General features: G+C 51.1%; 1 protein-coding gene across 1 annotated transcript in view; it reads left to right on the top strand.

The window, feature by feature from the left end:
• CCDC88C (coiled-coil domain containing 88C) overlaps positions 1 to 12,455 on the top strand; it is a 105,311-nt gene that overhangs the window by 13,618 nt on the left and 79,238 nt on the right. The window contains exon 3 of the mRNA XM_049769770.1: positions 567 to 675. Within this exon, the coding sequence (XP_049625727.1) occupies positions 567 to 675 (109 nt within the window). The remainder of the gene's footprint in view (positions 1 to 566; positions 676 to 12,455) is intronic.

The raw sequence follows: 12,455 nt of genomic DNA, 5'->3' as shown, positions 1-12,455 counted from the left end.
CAAACAAAAAAAAACAGCATAATTTTATTTTTGGTTTGGGAGCCACACCCAGTGATGCTCAGGGTTTAATTAATCTTGGCCCTATGCTTAGGGATCATTCCTGGTGGTGCCGGTGGACTGTATGGGATGCTGAAACTCGAACCTGGGCTGGCTGTGTGCATAGCAAGCGCCCTTTCCACTCCAGCTTTTATTCCTTTTAAGGAATATTGAGGGAAATCAGTGATTGGGGGACCGTACCTGGCTCTGTGCTCAGGAATCACTCCAGGCAGGACTTGGGGGACCAGATGGGATACCAGGGATTGAATCCAAGTTGGCCATGTGCAAGGCCAACACCTTACCTGTGGTGCTTTCTCTCTCTGACTGGTCTCAAGCTCTGGATCTCTAGCTTGTGTTAGCATAGCTGGTCGATGGAGCCTCTGAGTACCTGACAGGAGCCAGGTTTGACCTTTGCCTGGGTGCTGGGATAGTGGGAATAGGTAAGGAAGGGGCTTCCCTGAAGTGAGGGCTGGTTAAAGCTGGTCAGATTTATTTGGGACTGGAGTTCATGGTGTGCTTCTTCCCCCCAGAGACCCCAGGCCCACGAACCCCCGCATCAACAAACATGTCAACAATGACGTTAACCTCCGCATCCAGAACTTGACCATCTTAGTGAGAAACATCAAGACCTACTATCAGGTAAGGGCCACTCTGGGACCTCAAGGGTCCATAAATGTGGGATGTCACCCCCTTTGAGTTGGCCTTGTGAGAATGGATCATATAAGGGAAAGTTTGGCTCAGTCTGAGAATGTTCTGGAAGGTGAACTGCACCCGTGCTGTGAGCAAGGATCCTCCCATCTCCCCTGTTTTCTCTGAATTAGTCCTGGCAGCCCTGAGCCCAGGTCTTTTGGGGCTCCTGAAAAGATGTACCCAGCTCAACAAGTGTAGAGAGAGGCCGGTGTTCAGGCTCCTTGCTGTGGTTGCTCAGGCCCAGTGGAGCGCAGGGGCCTGAGGGAGAAATTCTGATGTTCTGGCTTGTTCTCATGCAGCCCCAGGAATGGGACTGGGTGAATATGGCTCAGACTTAGGTCCTCCAGGGTTCCTTAACTCTCAAATTGAAGCAGTGAAACCTCCTTTGCATGTGATTTATTTATCTATATTTTGGGGGTCTTACAGTCGACAACAAACAGGGTGCCCCAAACCTGTCAGGGACGAGGCCAGAGCAGGCATTGGGTGTAGACCTGAGGAGCTGGCTCAGGTTTACTCCAGGGGTTCAAGCCAGGCTCTAGGCTGATTCCTCCCTTCCCCAGAGTTAGACTCCGAGTCCAGGGCCTGGGATCTGCCTTTTCATAGTCTTCCCCCCTTCCCTCCAACACAGCTCAGGATTGGCTACCCCACGGCTCTCAGAGGTGGGGTCCTGTTGGGTAGTGTCACCCTAAACTGAGCAAAGACCCTTGTCGTCTGTGGCCTTGAGGCCCACTTGGGTCTCCGATTCCCTTTCTTAACTTCCAGAGGCTGGGTGTAGCCTATTGGGGTGAGGGCAAAATGATCCTGCTTTTCTGAAAAGGAGACAGCAGGTCAGGCCAGTGTGGAGCCTCTGTGTGATTGAAGGCATTTCTGGTGATGCTGGGAGAACCCATCCCTACCAGGTGACCCCTCCACCAGTGACAGGAAGTAGGTTTGGGAAAAGAAAGCTAAGTGGCCTGGGCTTGGGGTGAGAGGGCCTGGTTCCATCTCTGAGTCTGGGAAGGAGAGAGCGAATAAGGCCAAGGCTGGGTGCCAGCTCCAAGACACTCAGCCCTAGAGCGGTCATCCACTTGGAGGGCACCAGGACTCCAAGGACCAGAACTGCAGGTGCCTGCCACCCGCCCACCACTCAGCTCTGTCCCACATCCCATCTCATCCATTTCACTCTGTTTGGTGCTGGGGCTGGCACCTAGGTCCTCAAAGGCCAATCACACGCTGAACTCACTCCAGCAACACATTCCCTCACCCCTTTGATTTCCCCCCCCCTTAAACTCAGCCCACAAGCACATAGAGGTTTGGGGGTGAAAGCCCAGGAAAATCAGGCCAATGCAGTAGACTCCTTGAGCAGAATGCAGCTTATCTGGGGAGGGCTGGGTAGTGCAGGTTGTGGAGATGCTGTTGCTGATGTGTTTACCTGCCCTGGACACTTGGCAGTCTAGGCTTATGGTCACGCAAGATCTTAGGGGCACAGGGCTGGAGAGATGGCATGGAGGTAAGGCGTTTGCCTTTCATGCAGAAGGTCATTGGTTCAAATCCCGGCATCCCATATGGTCCCCTGTGCCTACCAGGAGCGATTTCTGAGCGTGGAGCCAGGAGTAACCCCTGAGCACTGTCGGGTGTGACCCAAAAAACCAAAACAAAACAAAGATCTTAGGGACTCACACTGCTAGGGGTTGGGGATTGTGGCCTGTACATGCTCAATGTGGGGTTGAGAGTGTTCCTCTGCATGGAGTGTCTCTACTGGGAACCCAGGACCCTGAGGAGTGGTCCAGGATGTAACATGAATGCCCCCCCCCCCTCTCTCTGGCGCCTCTCCTTGAGGAAGGCAGGATATGAGTAGATATGGATAGAGGCTGGACAACCAGTAGTAACCAAGGCCAGCTGAGTGATGTCTGCTTTGGTGACAAGTTCTGATCACTCCTGCAGGCTGGGAGGCAGAGCAGACATAAAAGGGCCTTTTTGGTCTTGGAAGAGACAGCAGAGCACCTTGACCCACACTCACTGACTTATCTTCCTTGACATTTTTCCTTCCGGGTATTGAAAAATTAAAATAGTCCTAGTGGTGATAAAGAAGCTCTTATTGTTGCTCAAAAGTTAAATTTGCTATGAATGTGTGAGTATTTTTCATAGACTCCCTCCTTTTTTTATTTTCTTTTTGAGCCATATCCAGTAGTGCTCAGGGGTTACTCCTTTCCTCCTGACTCCTGCCCTCAGGAATTACTCCTGGCAGTGTTTAGGAGACCATATAAATGTTGGGGATTGAGCCTAGGTTGAGCGTGTGCAAGGCAAAGCACCCTACCCTCCCTGCTATACTATATCACTCCAGCCCCTTCAGTGATTATTTGGGGTGGAGGGATAATTTTTGTTCTGGGCCATATCTGGCTCTGTTCAGGGATTATGCCTGGTTCTGTGCTCAGGCATCTCTCTTTGCAGAACTTGCAGAACTTGTGATTTGGGCAAGAGTGATAGCACAGTGGTAGGGCGTTTGCCTTGCACATGGCTGATAACGGGATGGACCTCGGTTCCATCCCCCATCGTCCCATATGGTCCCCCAAGCCAGGAGTGATTTCTGAGCGCATAGCTGGGAGTAACCCCTGAGTGTCACTGAGTGTGGGCCCCTCCCCCCCAAAATAACTTGTGATGATTATGTGCTGGGGATCAAACTCAGATCTGCCGTGTGTAAGGCAGGTGGCCTATTCACTGTATTAATGCTCCAGATCTGGGACAATGATTTTGGGAAGATAGAGATAACTTTTGAGGGGGTTGGAGATGGCTTATAGGGTTGCCTGTGGGAGGTCTGGGTTCAGTCCCTAACACCTCTGAGCACTGCCAGGATGACCCTCCCAAAGCTCTGGGTGGGATTAGCCCCAGAGCACTGCCAGATGTGGCCCAATACCTCCCCGCCTTCCACAAAAAAAGAAAAAAAAAAGATTTTCATTATCATTCTAAAAATACAATTCTCCTTCCTGTGCTTCCTGGAGGTGAGGCCTATGATTAGTTTGATGGTTATCAGGTTCATTCTTTATCTGTTGGGTCTGTACATGGAAACATGTACAAGCATATGTGCTCTTTGTGATTTCTTGTGCTAGATCCTCTGTGCACGGCTGCTCCCTTCTGGGCTTTACTTGACCTTGTGCGTGAGCTCTGTCAGTATTCTGCCATCTTTGCATTAGGTAAAACTCAGGCTGAGTCATCAACAGAAATGTGCAGATTCAGTATGAAAATGGAAAGACTTTTGTCCCAGACTGAATTGGAGGAAACACGCTTGAGGGTTTGTTGGAGGATTTGTTGTTAACCCTGAAGTTGGGTTTCTGGCCTGTGGCCTGGAGGGTTTATCAAGTTTCTAGGTGGGTGGAGGGTCCAGACTCCAGAGATCTCAGCTGAGTACAGGCCTGAGGGAAGCCATTGGGAATAGTATTGCAAACCTGGCAGGCAAGTATAGCTGGTAGAGATATAGAGAGATGATAGATAGATGATCAATAGATGGTGGAGATAGATAAGATAGAAAGAAAAAACTGGATAGGGTTCTTGCCTTGCACATGCGTAGCCTGGTTTCAACACCCAGCATCCCATAGAATTCCCCATGTCCTTCCAGGAGCGATCCCTGAGTCCAGAGCCAGGATTCAGCCCTGAGCACTGCTGACTAAGGCCCAAAAACCAATTAATAAATAAAGAGATAAGGGTAGAGCTTGTGAGATGCTGTTCCTGATCTTGTTCTGGTTGAGAAAGTTGATCATTGTTTGATTCTCAGTGAGTAGTCTGATGTGGCACAAAAGTCAGGCAGGACAAGGAGACAGTATAACACCGCTGGTAGGGCATTTGCCTTAAACAAGACCAACCAGTCCCCCTTCTATCCTGGCTTCCCATATGGTCCCCTTAGGACCGGCAGGAGTGATTCCTAAGTGCAGAGCCAAGAGACGCCTCGGGCATTGCTGGGTATGATTAAAGCAGTCCTTAATTATTTTCTGTCATGCCCCCTAGGAAGAAGAAAACATTTTGTGCCCCCCCCCCCGCGCGATTGTAAATAGTATCTTTATTAAAAAAAATCTTTAACCTGCAAAACAAAAATATCTAAAATAATTTGAGCTATTTTTTTTTTTTTTTTTTTTTGGTTTTTGGGCCACACCCGGTAATGCTCAGGGGTTACTCCTGGCTATGTGCTCAGAAGTTGCTCCTGGCTTGGGGGACCATATGGGACACCGGGGGATCGAACCGCGGTCCATCCAAGGCTAGCGCAGGCAAGGCAGACACCTTACCTTTAGCGCCACCGCCCGGCCCCCTGAGCTGATTTTTTAATCCAATGTCTGGATTAACGGCTACAATGAACACGTTTTGCAATGCATAGCTTTTCAAAGTGGGGTTTGAAGCAGGACACAGCAACTCTCAGCTCCAGAGACATATAGAGACATATACACGGGGCTTAGCTTGTTATGACAGTGTTTGCGAGGTCAAATGCGCCCCCCTTTACGAAGCCTCGTGCCCCCCCAGGGGGGTACGCCCTGCTATTTGAGAAGCACTGGATTAAAGTAAAACAGATAAACAATTTTTTGGTTTTGTTTTTGGGTTACATCCGGCACCACTCAGGGGTTACTCCTGACTTTGCTCTTAGAAATCGCTCCTGGCAGGGTTGGGGGACAATATGGGATGCTGGGATTCAAATCACTGTTGGTTCTGGGTGGCTGCTTGCAAGGCAAACTTCCTACCGCTGTGCTTTCTCAGGCCCAATTTTTTTTCCTGATTGCAACTTATGAAAAATATTTTTCTGGGGCCAGCGAGATAGCATGGAGGTAAGGCGTTTGCCTTCCATGCAGAAGGACAGTGGTTCGAATCCCGGTATCCTATATGGTCCCCCGTGCCTGCCAGGGGCGATTTCTGAGCATAGAGCCAGGAGTAACCCCTGAGCATGCTGGGTGTGACCCAAAAACAAAAAACAAAACAAACAAACCAAAAAAAAAAAAAAGAAAAATATTTTTCTCCGAAAAAATTTCCAGGAAAAATAAAGTCCTGGTTGCAGTAGCAAGAAAACAAGATGCTGGGGCCGGAGTGGTGGCACAAGCGTTAAGGCATCTGCCTTGTGCACTCTAGCCTAGGATAGACCAAGACTTTATCCCTGCGACCTATATGGTACCCCAAGCCAGGAGTGATTTCTTTTTTTTTGTTTGTTTGTTTTTGGGCCACACCCAGCACTGCTCAGGGGTTACTCCTGGCTGTCTGCTCAGAAATAGCTCCTGGCAGGCACAGGGGACCATATGGGACACCGGGATTCGAACCAACCACCTTAGGTCCTGGATCGGCTACTTGCAATGCAAACACCGCTGTGCTATCTCTCCGGGCCCAGCCAGGAGTGATTTCTGAGCACATAGCCAGGTAACCCCTGAGTGTCTCGGGGTATGGCCCAAACATCAAAAAAAAAAAAAAAAAAAAAAAAGTGAGATGCACCCCTAGCCTGGCCCCCAGGTGATAGCTGTGGGGTTCATGCATCTCAGGGCCCCAGCTCTCCACTGGTGAGTGTCCCCATCTGGCCTCTCCTCTTAGGAAGACTAGATCCCTGCGGACAGCTCCCCATTTACTGGCTTCTCTCCTCAGGGCATATTCCTAGAATGTAATTTGGGGTCAGGGCCCTTGGCTGCTTTTAGGACACTTCTTTCCTTCCTTCTCTATTGGATGGCTGCATCTGAGTGATCTGCACACAGTCAGGGCTGAGCCCTATGTCTGCCTCAGGCCTATCTGGAGAGGATTTGGGTTCACTTTGTGCAGGAGAATCTCTGGTGTGTGTTTGAATTTGTTGTTACTGGGTGTTTTAGATTCGTTGTTGTTTCCAATTTTGGGGGCTATGCCTATCGGTGCTTAGGCCCTATTACTGAATGAAGCTAGTGCTTCAGGGACAAAGCTGGGTCTCGGGCACACAGAGCCTGCACTTGAGTTGCCCATTCCAGCCTTCTCTCTATTCTAGGGGCTGTTTTGGTTGTTTTTGGTTTTGTTTTGGTCACACCCGGCAGCACGCTCAGGGGTTACTTCTGGCTCTGCACTCAGAAATTGCTCCTGGCGGGCACGGGGGATCATATGGGATGCTGAGATTCGAACAACCATTTGTTCTGGATCAGCTGCTTGCAAGGCAAATGCCCTACTGCTGTGCTATCTCTCCGGTGCCATAGGGACTGTTTTGGAATCCAGCTGCAGGTGATCTTGGGAATGAGGCTGGACTCCAGCCTGTACCTGGAGGCCATCCTCTGAGAGAACCTGAGCCCAGGGTGCTGCTGTCCATCTGAAGTTCTGAGGTGGGCCAAGAGGGGCCCAAAGGTCTGAAGCATCTTTGCATGCTGCAACTCTGGTTCTTTTTGTTTTGGTTTTGGTTTTTGGGTCACACCCGGCAGTGCTCAGGGGTTACTCCTGGCTCTGCTCTCAGAAATCATTCCTGTCAGGCTCGGGGGATCATATGGGATGCCAGGATTCGAACCACCGTCCTTCTGCATGTAACGCCTTACCTCCATGCTATCTCTCTGGCCCCGAATGCTTCAACTCTGGGTTTCATCCATCTCTACCCACTGTGTGCTCCCTGGAGCACCCCCAGGAGTGAGTCCTGATCAGTAAGATGGAAGCAGCCCTTCCATGGTTGGGTGTGGTCCCCAAATATCTCACAGACCTGGGAGGGGCTTCCCTTTCCTCTAGCTTCCTGTGGTGTGGAGTGATGAAATGTGGGAAGGGAGGAAAGGATGGGGGTTACTCTCATCCTCTGCTTTTCCCTTTCCCCCACTTATGGGTTGTTCTTGTGCGGTTTGCAGGGCAGATGTGCCTTGGACCACGGGTACTGGTGCCCACTCAGGGAAGGGTCTTTTTACAGAGGGTGATGTGTGATCCTGAAGGATGGACAGGGAGCTAGACTGGCATTAGAGGGTTGCCCTAGGAGCGCCCATCTGAAGTCTGATGCGCCTCTTCAAGTGTGGGCTGATGTTGGGGTGCTGAGGGCTAGGGCTGGACAGTGGTGCTGATCAGTGCTGACACATTTTGGACAACTTTGGGAGTCTTTTTAATTACTTGGTTTTTGGATCACCAGGACTTAACTCCTGGCTCTGCACTTGGGATCACTTCTGGAGAGCTTATGAGACTATATGGCATACTGAGCATCAAACCCAGGTTGGCCACATACAAGGCAGGCACCCTCCCAGTTTACTGTACTGTGGCTTTGATCCCTAGAGACTATTTATCGATTGATTTATTGGTTTTTGAGCAGGTGCTCAGGGATCACATCTGGCTCTGAGCCCAGAAATTGCTTCTGGCAGGCTTTGGGGACCATATGGGATGCCAGGGATCAAATCTGGGTCAATGATGTGCAGGGCAAATGCCCTACCTGCTGTGCTATTGCTCTGGCCTAAAGAGTCTTTGTATTTTATTTTATCTTGTATTTGTATTGAATCATCAAGAAATACAGAGTTAAAACGTTGACAACTCAGTTTCATTTACTGTTCCAACATCCATCTTTCCACCAATGCCTCCAATTTCCCTCTGTCTGCTCACAGGCTGTGTTTATAGCAGATACTTCTTTTTCTCCTTTTTTCCTTTAGGCACTATGGTTTGCATTTCTGTTACTGAGAGGTTTATCCAGCTTAGCACTTTCCCTCCCTTCAGCATCCAATTCTTGTCCATCGTGATCATTTCCAACTATCACTGTCATAATGGTCCCTTCTCTGCACTTCCTTCATTACCTCTTTGTGACAAGCTTCCCACTATGGAACAGCATTCCTATTCTTCATTTCTATTGTCTTTGGGTATTATTCTCTATTATGGATTTTTACCGTTTTTTTTATTTTAAAATTATTTTTATTTAATTCATTTATTTCTGGGAGAAATTTTCAAGGAGAAAATTTAAGGGCACAGGGAGGAACCAAGATCATAGGCACAAGCCTTGTATGCAGCCCACCTAGTTTGGTCCCCATTACCACATGGTCCCGTGAGCATCACTGGGTGCGACCCTTCCCCACAAGGAATTTTTTTGTTTGTTTTGGTTTTTGGGTCACACCTGGTAGCGCTCAGGGGTCACTCCTGACTCTACGCTCAGAAATCGCTCCTGGCAAGCACGGGGGTGGGGGGGGGGTGGGGGGGGTGGGGTGGGGGGGGGCATATGGGATGTCGGGATTCGAACCACAGTCCTATCTCTCCCGCCCCACAAGGAATGTTTAATAAAGGGAGTTTTCCAAGCTCAAGAGGCTGAGTGCAGGCTTTGAATGTTGGAGACCTGGGTTTGATTTTGGATATTTTAGGGAGCAATCCTAAGCACAAAACCAGTAGTGAGTAGCCCAAAAACATGATTGTGACCCTAAAACAAAAACATGGAAGGGAGGGAGCTGGAGTCATAACAAAGCAGGCAGGGCATTTGCCTTGCATGAGACTGACCTTGGTTCAATCCTTGGCATCCCATGTGATTCCCCCAAGCCCACCAAGACTAATTTTCATTTTTGTTTTTTGTGCCACACAAAACCGGCATTCCTGGTTCTGCACTCAGAAATTACTCCTGGCTTGAGGAGCCGTGTGGGATGCAAGGCATGGCCAGGGCTGACTCTCTGCAAGGCAAACTCCCTCCCTGCGTGCCCCATCCCTAGGAATTAATTCTGAGTGCAGAGTCTGGAGTAATCCTTGATCACTACTGGGTGTGGCTCCCCCAAAAACCTGAAAATAAGAGGAAGGAGTTTTAGAAGAAAATACAAGCAACTGTATTGAGAACTAAGGAGGGAATGGGCGGTGGAGGGGGATCTGGACACCCTTTGGGGCGCTGGTCAACCTGCTTGGTTACTCCCAGGATCGGGAGGATCTCTCCTCATATCCTGACAACGCCCTCCTGCCCAGGGGAGCCTTCTGGGAGGGTTCCCCCTGCTTCAGTGCTCCTGCTAGGTCCAAAGCTCCCCTTGTTAACTAGGCTCACCGCAGGGGTGGAGCGGGGAGGGACAGGGTTGCTTCAGGCCCCCTCGGAAACCAGCCCTTCCGGGGCGGCGGGAGCAGCTGGCCTGGGACGCCGACACCCCCACCTCCACTCCACCCCCACCCCACCTCACCTCGCTGCTGCAGGAAGCAGAGAATCTGGGTTAATTGCTGGGGGTGGGGACGGGTGAAAGGTGGGTTTGATGTAATTAGCAGGGCTGGAGAGTGGCCAGGCCCGGCGGTTTCTTGTAGAGCTGATGGGTGGAGGGAGGCTGCCGGGACTCACTGCCAGGCCTGGGGGTGCCCACCCACCAAACCCTAGGGCTGCCATTCTCTCCCTCGACTTCACCCCCTGGAGGCCCTTTCTGGGCTGGAGCCTCTCCTCTGACTTGCCGGCGCCTGGGGCCCGTTGCTGCCTGCCTGCTTGCTCAGATCTGAGCCGAGCCCCAAAGCCCTGCTCTGCCAAGACTGCTGCTCCTCTGCACTCTGGACTCTGCACCCCCTCGCACTTGCCTCGAGCCCTGTTTGTGGGGGGAGGACAGGAGCTCCTGTTTGTAGTTGTGTCTCCTGGAGCCGTGGCCCTGGAACAGGGGTATTTTCAGGAGGGGCTGCTTTGTGCTGGGCACGAAGGCATCCGGGCTGATCTCCAGCTGGCACCCGGACAGATGGTGGGGGTTAGGGTTGGGGGGTGGAGGAAGGTTGGGGACTTGAATCCCCTCGACCCCAGAGAGCTTCTCTATGAGGGAACTGGCTGGCTCCAGTCTTGGAAAAGCAGAAATCTGCTCCTTCTCTGGGCTTTGGGGCTGAGATGCCAAGATCAGCATGTTTGATGTTGTAACTGGCTGTCAGAGAGAGTCTGGGGGGACTTGCCCGGGCAGGCTTGGCCCCCGGGGGAAGCGACCTCGTGGCCCGAGTCCAGGGCTGGTCTCGGCGCTCAGCTGTTCCTTTGGAAAGGCTCCTTGGCATGGCCGCTGCGTCTCTCCAGTAAGTGGCCGCCAGGCCTCAGCCGGCTCAGTGGATGTTGAAGGCTCTCTTGATTCACCCCCAGTTTTCAGTCTGTGGGTGATCCATCTCCATGGGGAGAGGCATTAGTTGCTCCAACACCCCAGTGCCTTCAGGGGCTTCAGGGGGCTGGAGTTGGTGGCTTCCCCGCTGAGGAAGCAGCTGAGACTGAAAGACGCAAGGAGGCCGCTCTAGTTCCCCAGGAGTCCCAGAGTCCCTGCTATATGCCCAAGTGGTTTTTGTCCTGAAAAAGGTCTGGGAACCTGCCTTCCCAGTAACTGATGCAGAATGATCCTGACCCACCCCATGGCCCTCAGTCCTCATCCTGGGGCCAGCATGGAATTCAAGCAGGAGCTTGAAAGTGCCACAGAAAAGATTTCCTCCGGAACATGAGTTGAATACTGGCAGACTCAGGGCCACCCACCCCCCAATTGTCACATTTCAGGGGTTCTGAGGAAAGGAGTCAGGCAGAGTTGGAATAATCATGAATCTTGTTTCTGGGGAGATTTCCTGGAAGCATTGCCCAGATTTTTCTTGTGTGTTCTTTGGGCCATACCTGCCCTGTTCAGAAACCAGGGAGTGTTCAGATATCAGGAGTTGGGGGGTTGAGGGACCACATGGGGTGCAGGTGATGGAACTGGGGTTGATGATGTGCAAGGCAAGTGCCCTTACCCGCTGTGCTGTATCTCTGGTCCCTGCCCCCCAGATTCTGACCATACTTGTTCACTTGCAGGGGTTGTCATGGTGCTTGTAAACTGCCAAGGCCCGAGTGAGTGGGGCTTTAATATGCAAATGCTTGTGTTATAATCTGGCTGGAAATTCTCCACTGTCACCTGTACCCCTGTCTCCTGGTCCTTCATCCGGATTCTCTTGGCTCCTACCAGTCTGTGATGAGGGTTGGTCCTCATTGTTCTCATCTCTCCTGCTGTTTGAATTCTATATATAATCTATTGACAAAATCCTCACGTGGCCCAGACACAGTGTAAGTGTCTTCTTAGGGAAGAGGCCTCTGAATGTGTATGAGTACGGGCTTACCAGGAAGGCCACCAAGTCTTTTTGTTATGTTTTTTTGTTTTGGGGCCATATCCAGTGGCACTTGGGTTACTCCTGGCTCTGTGCTCAGAAATAGATCCTGGCAGGATGGGAAGGGGGAACGGACCAAATGGGATGCTGGGGATAAACCCAGGTCTGCTGCCTGCATATAAGGCCAACACCCTACCTGCTGTGCTATTGTTCTGGCCCCCACTGACTCTTTTTTTTTTTTTTTTGGTTTTTGGGCCACACCCGTTTGACGCTCAGGGGTTACTCCTGGCTATGTGCTCAGAAATCGCCCCTGGCTTGGGGGGACCATATGGGACGCCGGGGGATCGAACCGCGGTCCTTCCTTGGCTAGCGCTTGCAAGGCAGACACCTTACCTTCAGCGCCACCTACCCGGCCCCTCCACTGACTCTTTTTAAATGACAGTAACTCGGGTCATTTGTCCATTATGTACACACCTACCATTTTTATCCTTTTATTTAGTTTTTGGGCCCCACCTGGCTGAACTCAGGTATTACTCCTGACTCTGTGCTCAGAAATCACTCCTCACTGGCTCAGCAGACCATATGGAATGCTGAGGATTGAACCCAGTCAGCCGTGTGCAATGCCCTCCCCATGCTATTACTCCAGACCCCCCCCTTACCCCCCTTTTTTTCTGGTGTCTTCTGGCTCTCAGAAATCACTCCTGGCAAACTCAGGAGACCATATAGGGATGCCAGGAATGGGACCTAAGTTGGCTGTATGTCTTCAAGAAAAGTGCCCTACCCCGTTTCTCCAC

This window comes from Suncus etruscus, chromosome 3 (assembly GCF_024139225.1).
Source record: "Suncus etruscus isolate mSunEtr1 chromosome 3, mSunEtr1.pri.cur, whole genome shotgun sequence".
Classification (NCBI taxonomy): Eukaryota; Metazoa; Chordata; class Mammalia; order Eulipotyphla; family Soricidae; genus Suncus; species Suncus etruscus.
The sequence above is the reverse complement of the archived record's forward strand: the minus strand, read 5'-3'. Positions and strand labels throughout refer to the sequence as shown.